The sequence below is a fragment of the Dipodomys spectabilis genome, unplaced genomic scaffold (genome assembly GCF_019054845.1).
Source record: "Dipodomys spectabilis isolate Male_0828 unplaced genomic scaffold, ASM1905484v1 ptg000094l, whole genome shotgun sequence".
NCBI classification, from domain to species: Eukaryota; Metazoa; Chordata; class Mammalia; order Rodentia; family Heteromyidae; genus Dipodomys; species Dipodomys spectabilis.
In genome coordinates this window covers 15,793,936-15,804,477 of record NW_024870771.1, presented here as the reverse complement: position 1 = coordinate 15,804,477, position 10,542 = coordinate 15,793,936, and the positions used below count along the sequence as shown (strand labels likewise).

The window sequence follows — 10,542 nt, the reverse complement described above, 5'->3', positions numbered from 1 at the left end:
AGACCTCACCAATTCAATAAGATCCCCAGGGAACTTGTGCACATAAATTCCTAGGTGTGATGAACGAGGCTCCTTTCTTTTTCTTGCCTTTACTCTGTCACTTCATGGACTTCACCACTGGTAAACCTAATGACAAAAACCTAATGGCAAAACACCATATTGTCCAATAATATGAGCTTGCTTATAGCCATCAAAGGTTTTCTGGGTTTTCCAAGTTTTCCTTCTTGTCAGTATACCTGAAAAGGCCACCAGTTATGGCCAACTTGGTTTTAGGTAATAGCACAGCAAGGGAGCATGTGATGTGGATTCATGGAATATGACTGCCTGTGTCTTTTGCTCTGAACATCTAGGAGTAGGGAAAGCCTAAGGGCCTTAGGAAAAGAAATCATTTCGTTATTATTATTATTATTATTGTCAGTCATGGGGCCTGAACTCTGGGCCTGGGTGCTGTCTGTCAGCTCTTCAGCTCAAGGCTAGCTCTCTACCACTTGAGACAGAGCAGTACCACTTCTGGCTTTTTCTGCTTATGCGGTGCTGAGGAATTGAACCCAGGGCCTCATGTATGCAAGGCAAACACTCTACCACTGAGCCACCTTCCCAGCCTCTCATTTAGTTATTTTTGTTTGAGGTACTGCAAACCCAGGGTGCTGCAGAAGCTAGGCAAATGCCCTACTACTGAGCTACTCTCCCTGGCTCTGACTTGACTGATTTTCAAGTTACCCTTCTATATGTCTTTACACACTTACACATCTGCCATCCCTTACTCATCATTCTCCTAGAATGTCATTCAATCAGTGGCTAATATTTTAGCATGAATTGATTTGTCTTACCCTTCCCAGAAATATTTGCAAAGGCAAGAAGGATGGCCTAGTTTTCCTTGAGCAGGTCTATCCCTCTACTTTTCCAGCAATGGCACAATGACACTTGCTTTAAGTAGAACTCAAGTTCTACCTTTTGACAGTGACCTTCCTTCTCTAGCCTTCTCAGTACTGGTGGCGCACCCCTGTAATCCTACCTGTCTTCAGGAGTTTGGTATCTGAGGATTGTGGTTCAAAGTCAACTCAGAAAAGTCTTGAGTTCTAACCCCTAATACTGGCAAAAAGAAAATAATAATAAAGTCAAATAAAACTCAAATAATCTCTCTTTTGTGTGTGTGTTGGCTATGGGGCTTGAACTCTGGGCCTGGGCGCTGTCCCTCAGCTCTTCAGCTCAAGGCGAGCGCTCTACCACTTGAGCTACAGCGCCACTTTCCGGTTTTCTGGTGGTTTATTGGAGATAAGGGTCTCACGGTCTCTCCTGCCCGGGCTGGCTTTGAACCGCGATCCTCCGATCTCAGCCTCTGGAGTAGCTAGGATGACAGGTGTGAGCCACCGGTGCCTGGCAGTATCTCTCTTTATTTTATTTTCATTTTTTTTTCAGTATCTCTCTTTAAAGACAGGATCAGGCTCCCATGGCCCAGTGGCTTGGCATTCCAGATCCTAGCGTCTCAGCCTCGGGTTTCTGAGCGACAACTCCTGGACTACAGGCAGGCCTCAGCAGCCGGGTCGCCCAAAGGGATGTCTGTTTTATCTGCCTTATCGTCAGCGCCTAGAACTCGGTGGACACTGGGATAAACTATCTAAAGAATGGGCAGCTGGAATGCTCCGGGTCTCCAGGGCCTTCCCGAGGAGCGCTCCTTCGCTCCCCTCTCCCGGGCTTTGTTTTTCTTCGCCACTCTTATCGCCGCTTGACACGGATTTGTTTACCGTCTGTCTCCTCCCGGCTGAGGCGGTTCCAGGGCTGGAGGACGTTAATCCCTGGGATTTGGGACTGGCTGAGGGAGGAGGCACTCGTCAATAAATATTTACCGGGCGAGTTTACCTCTCCTCGGAAGAGATGCAGCAGCCTGGCCTCCCGGTCCTCGGCGGGCCTGCGAAGGCAGCCGCCCCCCCCCCCCCCGCCCCCGGGCGGGACGGATTCCCGGGACGGAGCTCTGTGGGCGCGCGCCCCGTGGGCGTTCGGGGGTCTGACAGCCTAGGGCCGGGTTTCCGCGGGGACCTCGGCTGCGGGAGCATTTCCTTCCCGGCCCGGCCTGAGGGAGTCGCCCGCTGCACCCGCGGCGACCGGCCCGGCTAATTTCCGGGGCGGGGCCACTGCCCTTTTAAGGGTCGACGGCCCCGCCCCGTGGCGTGGCTCGAAGGGTTTTAAGGGGCGGGCCGGCGGCGGCCAGGGGCCTCCCCGGGATTAGCGCAGGGTGGGCGCGCACCGCGGGCCGCCATTTCTTGGCGCCTCGGCGTCTGGTGGGGAGCCGCCCCCTCCTCAGCCTCGCTGCAGACCGCTGCCCTCAGGTTGCCGGAGAGCCACGTCCCTTTCGCTGTCCCGCCATCGGCTCCCAGCCCAGGTAAGAGCGCGTCCCGGCGGCCAGCGCCCTCCCCTCGGGTGGCCGGACACCCCTCTTCTCCCGCTCCCGGCGGGAGGCCTCCTCCCGGGGGCCGGCTGGGTCCCGAGCCCGCGGTGCCGAGCGCAGCCGAGGGAAAGGTGGAGAATGGGGGAGGTGGGAGGGAGGGGCGGCGGCGGCCAATGGGGCCGCGCGGCCGAGTTTCGGGCGATACTGCGCGGCCGCGGAGGCCCCGGGGCGCCGCCGGCTGGCGGTGGTCGCGGCGGCCGCGCTCCCTGCCCGCGGGGCAGCCCGGGTCTCGGGCGTCGCGGGTCGGAACCGGGCCCGCCCTCTCCTGCGAGCCGCGCGGTAGCCGTTCCGCTGGCGAGGGGCAGTCGGCGGGGCACGTCGGGGCCGGGCGTCTCGAGTTTGCCGCGGGGGGGCTGAGAACCACACGCCGGCGGACCGTCCGGGCTCGTTGGGGATAAGTTGAGGTTCCTGGGTTTGGAATGGTGCGCGGCAGGTGCGCTCCCGGGAGTGGCGAGTGCTGGGGGCCTCCCCCGCCCCCCGACGGCGGTGCCCTGGCTCTGGGTTTCGAGGGGAGAGGACTGCCCGGTGGCGCCGCTGTATCTCGAACCGAGATCCTACGTTGTAGGTGTTAAGGATTAGGAGGAAAAAAAGACAACTGAATCTGTAGTGTAACTCAACGACCGCGTCAGCTTCACTCGTAACACCACCAACCTGTTGCTGAGCTCTGCGTACTTACTATAGTGGGTTATTTGTGTATGTAAGATCGTTGAAAAGAAAGGTAGCCTTCACCCGATTTACGTAAATGTCACCCCTCTGCACATCACCGTGATCACAATAAAACATTAAAAAAGGATAAGTGGTAGGATTTCCTACCCCCCCCCCCCCCGTGGGTAACTTCATTAAGAAATAACGGGTATAATTTTTTTCTACCTTTGAATTCCTCGGTTACGTTTTCTTTATTGAAATTACTGGGACAAAAGATACTGATATCTTCATGCCTTTTCTGTGAATTGGCAATAATGCTGTATTAGGAAGCAGTGCTGGTCTGGGAATGTGGCCTTGAGGAGAGTGCTTGCCTAGCATATGGAGGGAGGGCTCTACTTAGGGTTTGATCCTCTCATTGCACAATGAAAAAAAAAAGATGTACAGTGTATGAGTGTATACACGTTTCATGACAAACTAGTAGGTTATGGATTTGTCTTATTTCAATTTGCCTTTTTACTATTGAAAAAAATTGATTCATTGTTGAAAAGTTAGAATTGATCATTTTTTTTTTTTTTGGGTCCGGTCATGGGGCCTGAACTCTGGGCCTGGGCACTGTCCCTCAGCTCTTCAGGCTCAAGGCTAGCACTCTACCACTTGAGCCACAGCGCCACTTCCGGCTTTTTTCTTTTTGCTTATGTGGTGCTGAGGAATCGAACCCAGGGCCTCTGGCATGCAAGGCATGCGCTCTACCACTGAGCCACCTTCCCAGCCCCTGATCATTGTTTTTTGAAATCGTGTACCTATCATCCCCAAATTCCACTGTATCATTTTAGTGTGACTGTTATTGAGTGTCTAATGAGTAGGTTGTTTACAATAGTAAACCAGTCCCTGTCCTTGTCCTACTACGGCAGTTATCAGTTAAGGAAAAAAGAAAAACAACCCAGAACAACTTAGGTATGTAATTACAGTGTATTTATCTGGCCTAAAGCCTAAGAATATTGAGGGGCACCAGTGAACATGAATTCGGGAATCTCGGCAAATTTCTCTGAGGTAAAATCACTTTGTGTGTAAATCTAAAGTTAGTAAGAAGGTAGGGAGAGAGGTGAAGTGGGAAAAGATAATTTTAGAAAGATGGAACAGCTCATGAGAAAAGGTCTGGGATTTAAAAGACTGGTGTTGAGCATAGAATCAGCAGAGAAAGTGGCTGGAGTGGGTAGCCATAAGCATTAGGATGGGAAGGACCTGGATCAGGAGGCAGTGCTGTTAGGATTTTAAAGGAGGAATTAGATGTGGCTAAAAATCACGTGGGGGGTTGGGAGGGGCTAACCTTAATAACATATCCATGTAAGACAACTGAATTGACCCTCTCCAGAGAAAAATCTTTCTTTTGTAGTTTTGGTCTTCTTCTAGTCTGTATGTGAGTGCATGTATCCTATCCCAACTACTGCATTTCTTTTTCTGTGATTTCATTTTTTTTCACTAATAAAATTTGTAATATCTATGTCATCTATATTCTCAAAACTGTGTTTATAATGTTGCATGTACTGTAACTTGTTTTTTTTAACATGCCAGTGAACATATTTAAATTTGTCCTGTTCACATTGAAAATCCTTATTGCAACAACTGAGAGTGTCTGTAACAATTTCTTTAGACCATCTTTCCTGAATTAGAAATTCTGATTGAAAGGCTATACATGTAAGAATTTAAATAGTCTATTTGATTTGAATCGCTTGTTCAAAGAGGACAGTATGTGAAAGAAATGTTTTTTCATTTTTCTCATTTCTTTTCTGGCTCTTTTGTGTGTGTGTGTGTGTGTGTGCGCGCGCGCGCGCAATACCATACTCATATCATTTCTTCTATAAATATATCAGTATATATTTCTATAAGTAACCTTTTCTTTTTTTAAAACATAACTTCATACCACTTTTTTTTTTTTTTGAAGGTCGTAGGGCCTGAACTCTGGGCCTGGGCATTGTCCCTCAGCACTTCAGCTCAAGGCTATATCACTCTACCATTTGAGCCACAGTACCACTTCCGGCTTTTTCTGCTTATGTGGTACTGAGGAATTGAACCCAGGGCCTCATGCATGCTAGGCAAGCATTCTACCACTGAGCCACCTCCTCAGCCTGAGTACCACAATTTTATCTAGTTGGGAATACGTAGTTCCTTGGTTATTAGGAGCAATCTAGTCAGTTTTCAAGTGTGTATGTATAATTTCCTGGGGCAGTTCAACTGATCACTGTAATGACTTTGCCAATTTATCTAATTTCACAGAGAATGTATACTTGTAAAATGAGAATGATAATGATTGCATCAGTTTGTAATTATTAAACATTTAAATTTAAAATACAGTGTTTACGGAAGTGGTGCTGTGGCTCAAGTGGTAGAGTGCTCGCCTTGAGCTGAAGAGTGCAGGGACAGTGCCCAAGCCCAGAGTTCAAGCCCCACAACTGACCAAAAAATAAATAAATTAATTAAATTAATTAATTAAAGTGTTTAATATTTGTCTTTAAAATACAGTGTTCCGGGGCTGGGAAGTTGGCTCAGTGGTAAAGTGCTTGCCTTGCATGCCTGAGACCCTGGGTTCGATTCCTCAACACCACATAAACAAAAAAGAAAAAACGCGGAAGTGGCGCTGTGGCTCAAGTGGTAGAGCGCTAGCCTTGAGCTGAAGAGCTGAGGGACAGCGCCCAGGCCCAGAGTTCAGGCCCCATGACCGGACCCCCAAAAAAAAAATACAGTGTTCAATATTTGTTTTTTTGAATCATTTATAATTTCATCTAGGTTAAGTTATGAATGTTGTTTATGAACCATATTTTGACAAGGGATATATATAACTATTTTGAAATAATTTTTAGCTCATGTAGAGGTTAAGTCTTTCACTTAGCTTTTAGATTCTCCTAATGATTACATCTTGAGAACTCTAGAAAAAAATAGTGTATTTGAACAAAGAGCCAAAATAGCTCACATTTTATGATTGAGTGATATGTATTTTAAATCTCTTCCTTACTTTGGCTGGCTCTTGTTGCTCTCTACCTCTGTGCTGGGGATTGAACCCAGGGCCTCACAGGACATAATTATACCCTCCACCTCCCAAAATTTGAATTAAGTGTTAAAAAGAAAATTCTGGTACTGCGACTTGAACTCAGGGTCCTGCCCTCACTTGGATTTTTTTGTTCAAAGCAGACTCTGTACCAGCTGGGCTCCACTTGTATTTCAGCTTTTTGCTAGTTACTTGGAGATAAACATTTCTAATTTGTCTGCTGCTTTGAACCTCGATCCTCAGATGTTAGCCTCCCAAGTAGGTAGAATTATATATTGTAAGTTATAAACACCCAGCTTTTATCATATGTGTTTTTGTTTGTTTTTTTGTCAGTGCTGGGGCTTGAACTTTGGGTATGGACACTGTTCCTGAGCTTCTTTTGCTCAAGGCTAGCGTTCTACCACTTGAGCCACAGTGCCACTTCTGGTTTTTTCTGTGTATGTGATACTGAGGAATCAAACCCAGGGCTTCGTGCTTGCTAGGCAGGCACTCTACCACTGAGCCACTCCCACCCTAAAACATGTTTTAAATGTGTATAAAAGTAGTAAGTTTTAGTTATTTATTTTTTAAATTGATGTGCACAGGACTTTACTAAATAATACTGTTTGCCTGCCTGCAAGATGAAGAACTCCTTTTCCTGATGTCATTTTGTTCTCTCTGGTTGTGTAGTGACAAAAATGCTGAGCTTCCTGCGTAGAACTCTTGGGCGCAGGTCTATGCGTAAACATGCTGAGAAGGAACGGCTCCGAGAGGCACAAAGAGCAGCCACACACATTCCTGCAGCTGGAGATTCAAAGTCCATCATCACCTGTCGGGTGTCCCTTCTGGATGGTACAGATGTTAGTGTGGACTTGCCGGTACGTAAGCCTTACTGAGCTGTAAATTCTACATAATTTTATTTTATTTTACTTTTGCTGTGTTGAGTTTGAACTCAGGGCTTAGGTTTGTTTGGCTGGCACTCTATCACTTGCCTTTCTTCCAGCTAAATTACTGTTTTGATTTGCACTTTCAACTGATGATAACTTCCAGAGAGATTTAGGTAACGTGAGTAGTATGGGTCAGGACTGTAACATTCTAATACATGGATCATGTTGTAAACTTAGAACAAATGATAGTATTTCTCTCTGAAATTAATGATAGTTACTTAACATTTAAGTGATAGGGCAGAGAGAAAGACAGATAAGGACAAAGTGCCAGAACCTTGCTATGTAACCCAGATTGGTTTTGACCTTGCCTAGCTTTTGCTAGGATCCTAGCCTTGCTAGGATTACAGAAAATAAGTCACTACACCCAGCTTCTGTGTGTGTGTGTGTGTGTGTGTGTGTGTGTGTGTGTGTGTGTTTAATGATGGTAGTTTATTCTGTAATCTAGTAGATTTCTTTTTTGTTTTTCCTTTTTTTTTTTTTTGTCAGTTCTGGGGCTTGAACTCAGGACCTAGGCACTGTCCCTGAGCTTTTTTTGCTCAAGACTAGCACTCTACCACTTGTCACAGTGCCACTTCTGGCCTTTTCTGTTTATTTGATACTGAGGAATCAAACCCAGGGCTTCATGCATGTTAGGCAAGCACTGTACCACTAAGCCACATTACCAGTCCCATCTAGTAGACTTTTTAAAATCTTTATTGAACAATTATTATTTTTAAATATAATTTTATTGTTATTTATTAAGGAATAATACAGAGGGGTGACAATTCCATAAGTCAGGTAATAAGTACAATTCTTATTGGACAGTGTCACCCCCCCTCCTATCCCTGCCCACAAGTTGCATGGTTGAGTAGTTGAGTAGCTGGAATTATAAGTGTGAGCCACTGACACTTGGCCAATTCATTTAATTTTTAAACTATCTTCAAGTAGATGTAAGAAGTTGCCATTTAAAAAGCTTCTGGAATTCATTTTGATAGTGTTTTAGATGTTTCATGTTTGGTTTCATGATTCATGTTTGTTTTCCTCCCCTAAGAGTATTCTCATTTAGGTTGTTTGTTTTTGTGTAAATGCATAGAACCCTGTATAGGTTATCATGTCTAGTTGTATTTTAGATCTAGCTTCCACTTATGAGAACAAACATGTCATCTCTCTGAGCTTACCTCAGTTAAAATGATTTGTCCTTGGTCCATCTGTTTCCCTACAAACAACATTAGTCTTTATAATGGATTAGTAAAATTCCATATTGTATATGTGCCATATTTTTATGGTCCACTGATCTTTTGTAGGGCATCTGGGCTGTTTCCATAACTTGGCTATTGTGAATAGTGTGGCAGTGAACGTGGATGTCCGAGTGTCTTTATGGTATCCTGACTTTTAATGTTCTGGGTAAATGCCCAATGTTTTATGTTTCTCTTTTTGTGGAAACTCTAAACTGCCATTCAAAGTGGTTGTACTAGTTTACATTCCCACCAACAGTGCACTAGGGTTCCTTTTTGCTCACATCCCCATCAGCATGCGTTATTGTTGAGCAGTTATTAATGCAATGGGAATCTGACATATGCCCTATAAGACTTTGTTCTTTGTACTTTACTGTATTTGTCAAAACTGCTTTCCTTAGAAAGTTTGGAGTGCTTGAAGAAAGTTTAAGTTTAGTGAAAAAAATACTTTGCTCATGCCACTCATATATGACTGCCTGTCTTGGCTCTCAAAGCCATTTGTGTTACAGTTTTCTTCATAACAATGTAGTTATTTCAAGACAGGATAGTCTAATTTTGTTTGCATTTGGGGTAGTTTTAACTTTTTTTCAGCTACTAATGCATAATTATAACTCATAATATGAAACAGTCCAATATGCTTGGAAGGACTGAACCTGCTCCTTATAAAGGCCTTTTCAGGGGTCTTGGGGAATGGGACTGTGTGTATTATAGTCTATGCTGGCCTCAAACTTAAGCTTTACTAACCATTATTCTGTCTCATCCTCCCAGATGCCAACGTTACAGGCATTCACTACCACACCCTTGAGTATTTACTAATACCAAATCTCTTGTGTATTTGTTCTGTATCCACACTTACTGTAAGTTATGTAATTACTTAAGCTTCATTGAATGTTCATTGATATTTTCCCTTTCCACAAATTCTTTTTTTTTTTTTTTGGGTGGGGGGTCTGGTCGTGGGGCCTGAACTCTGGGCCTGGGCGCTGTCCCTCAGCTCTTCAGCTCAAGGCTAGCTCTACCACTTGAGCCACAGCGCCACTTCTGGCTTTTTTCTTTTTGCTTATGTGGTGCTGAGGAATCGAACCCAGGGCCTCATGCATGCAAGGCAAGCACTGATCCGCCTTCCCAGCCCTCTGCAAATTCTTTTAGTACCCATTTAACTGAAATTGAATTAAAAAAGTCTCTTTGGCTGGGTGCTGGTGGTTCATGCCTGTATAATCCTAGCTACTCAGGAGGCTGAGATCTGAGGATCTCGGTTCAAAGCTGTCCCTGGCAGGAAAGTCTATAAAACTCTTATCTCCAATTAACCACCAGAAAACTGAAAGTAGGCTGTGGCTCAAGTGGTAGAGCCCTCACCTTGAGCTGAAGAGTTCAAGGAGAACACCCAGGCCGAGAATTCAAGCCACTTACCTACCCCGGCTCCCTGCTTCCCCCACCCAACATGGGGGTAGGGGAGTGGGGGGGAGAGGAAGGAGTCTCTTTGGGCAAGATGAAAGTCTCTCTGACTTTTCTGTCCCAGCTGACTTTGAACCTTGATCCTCTAGGTTTCAACTTCCTGAGTAGCTAGGATTATAGGAGTAAGCCACTTTTTTTTCCTCCAGTCTCAGGGCTGTCCCTGAATCTCTGTGCTCAAGCCTAATGCTCTGCCAGTTTGAGCCACAGCCTTTTCTGGCTTTTTCTGAGTAGTTTATTGGAGATAAGAGTCTCATGGGCTTTCCTGCCTAGTCTGGTTTCAAATGGTGATCAGCCTTCTTAGTAGCTAGGATTACAGTTGTGAACCACCAGTGTCCAGTGCTTTTTTTTTTTTTTTCTAGTCTTAGGGCTTGAACTCAGAGCCTGGGCACTGTTCCTGAGCTTCATTTGCTCAAGGCTAGCACATTCTACCATTTGAGCCACAGTGCCACTTCCAGCTTTTTCTGTTTATGTGGTACTGAGGAATCGAACCCAGGGCTTCATACATGCTAGGCAAGCACTCTACCAGTAGGCCACATTCTCAGCCGGTTTTTTTTTTTTTTTTTAAAGACAGGGTTTTGCTGTGTAGCCCAGGCTGGCCTACAATTTGTGATTCTCTACTCTTCTTCCTGAGTTCTTGGATTATAGACTTGTTTTTCTATGGCTGGCTGATTTTTATAAAACTTGAAGCATCTAAATGTCTTCCTGTACTGTAAGGACTTCTTGAAGGTTTGTGAAACATTCTAACATGAGCTACTTTGTGTTGACAATTTTCTGTTTTCTTATTTGATGAGAATCTTAAGGGTTTTGTGTACTATT

At 45.2% G+C, this 10,542-nt stretch overlaps 1 protein-coding gene across 4 annotated transcripts in view; it reads left to right on the top strand.

Moving 5' to 3' along the window:
• Positions 1–2,195: 2,195 nt before the first annotated feature.
• Positions 2,196–10,542, top strand: part of Epb41l5 (erythrocyte membrane protein band 4.1 like 5) — a 142,955-nt gene continuing 134,608 nt past the window's right edge. For all 4 annotated transcript variants that reach the window (XR_006148203.1, XM_042685279.1, XM_042685278.1 and 1 more), the window contains exons 1-2: positions 2,196–2,380; positions 6,804–6,991. Coding sequence is in view for 3 of the 4 variants with exons in the window: in XM_042685279.1 (XP_042541213.1) it covers positions 6,812–6,991 (180 nt within the window). In the remaining variant the exon portion in view is untranslated. The remainder of the gene's footprint in view (positions 2,381–6,803; positions 6,992–10,542) is intronic.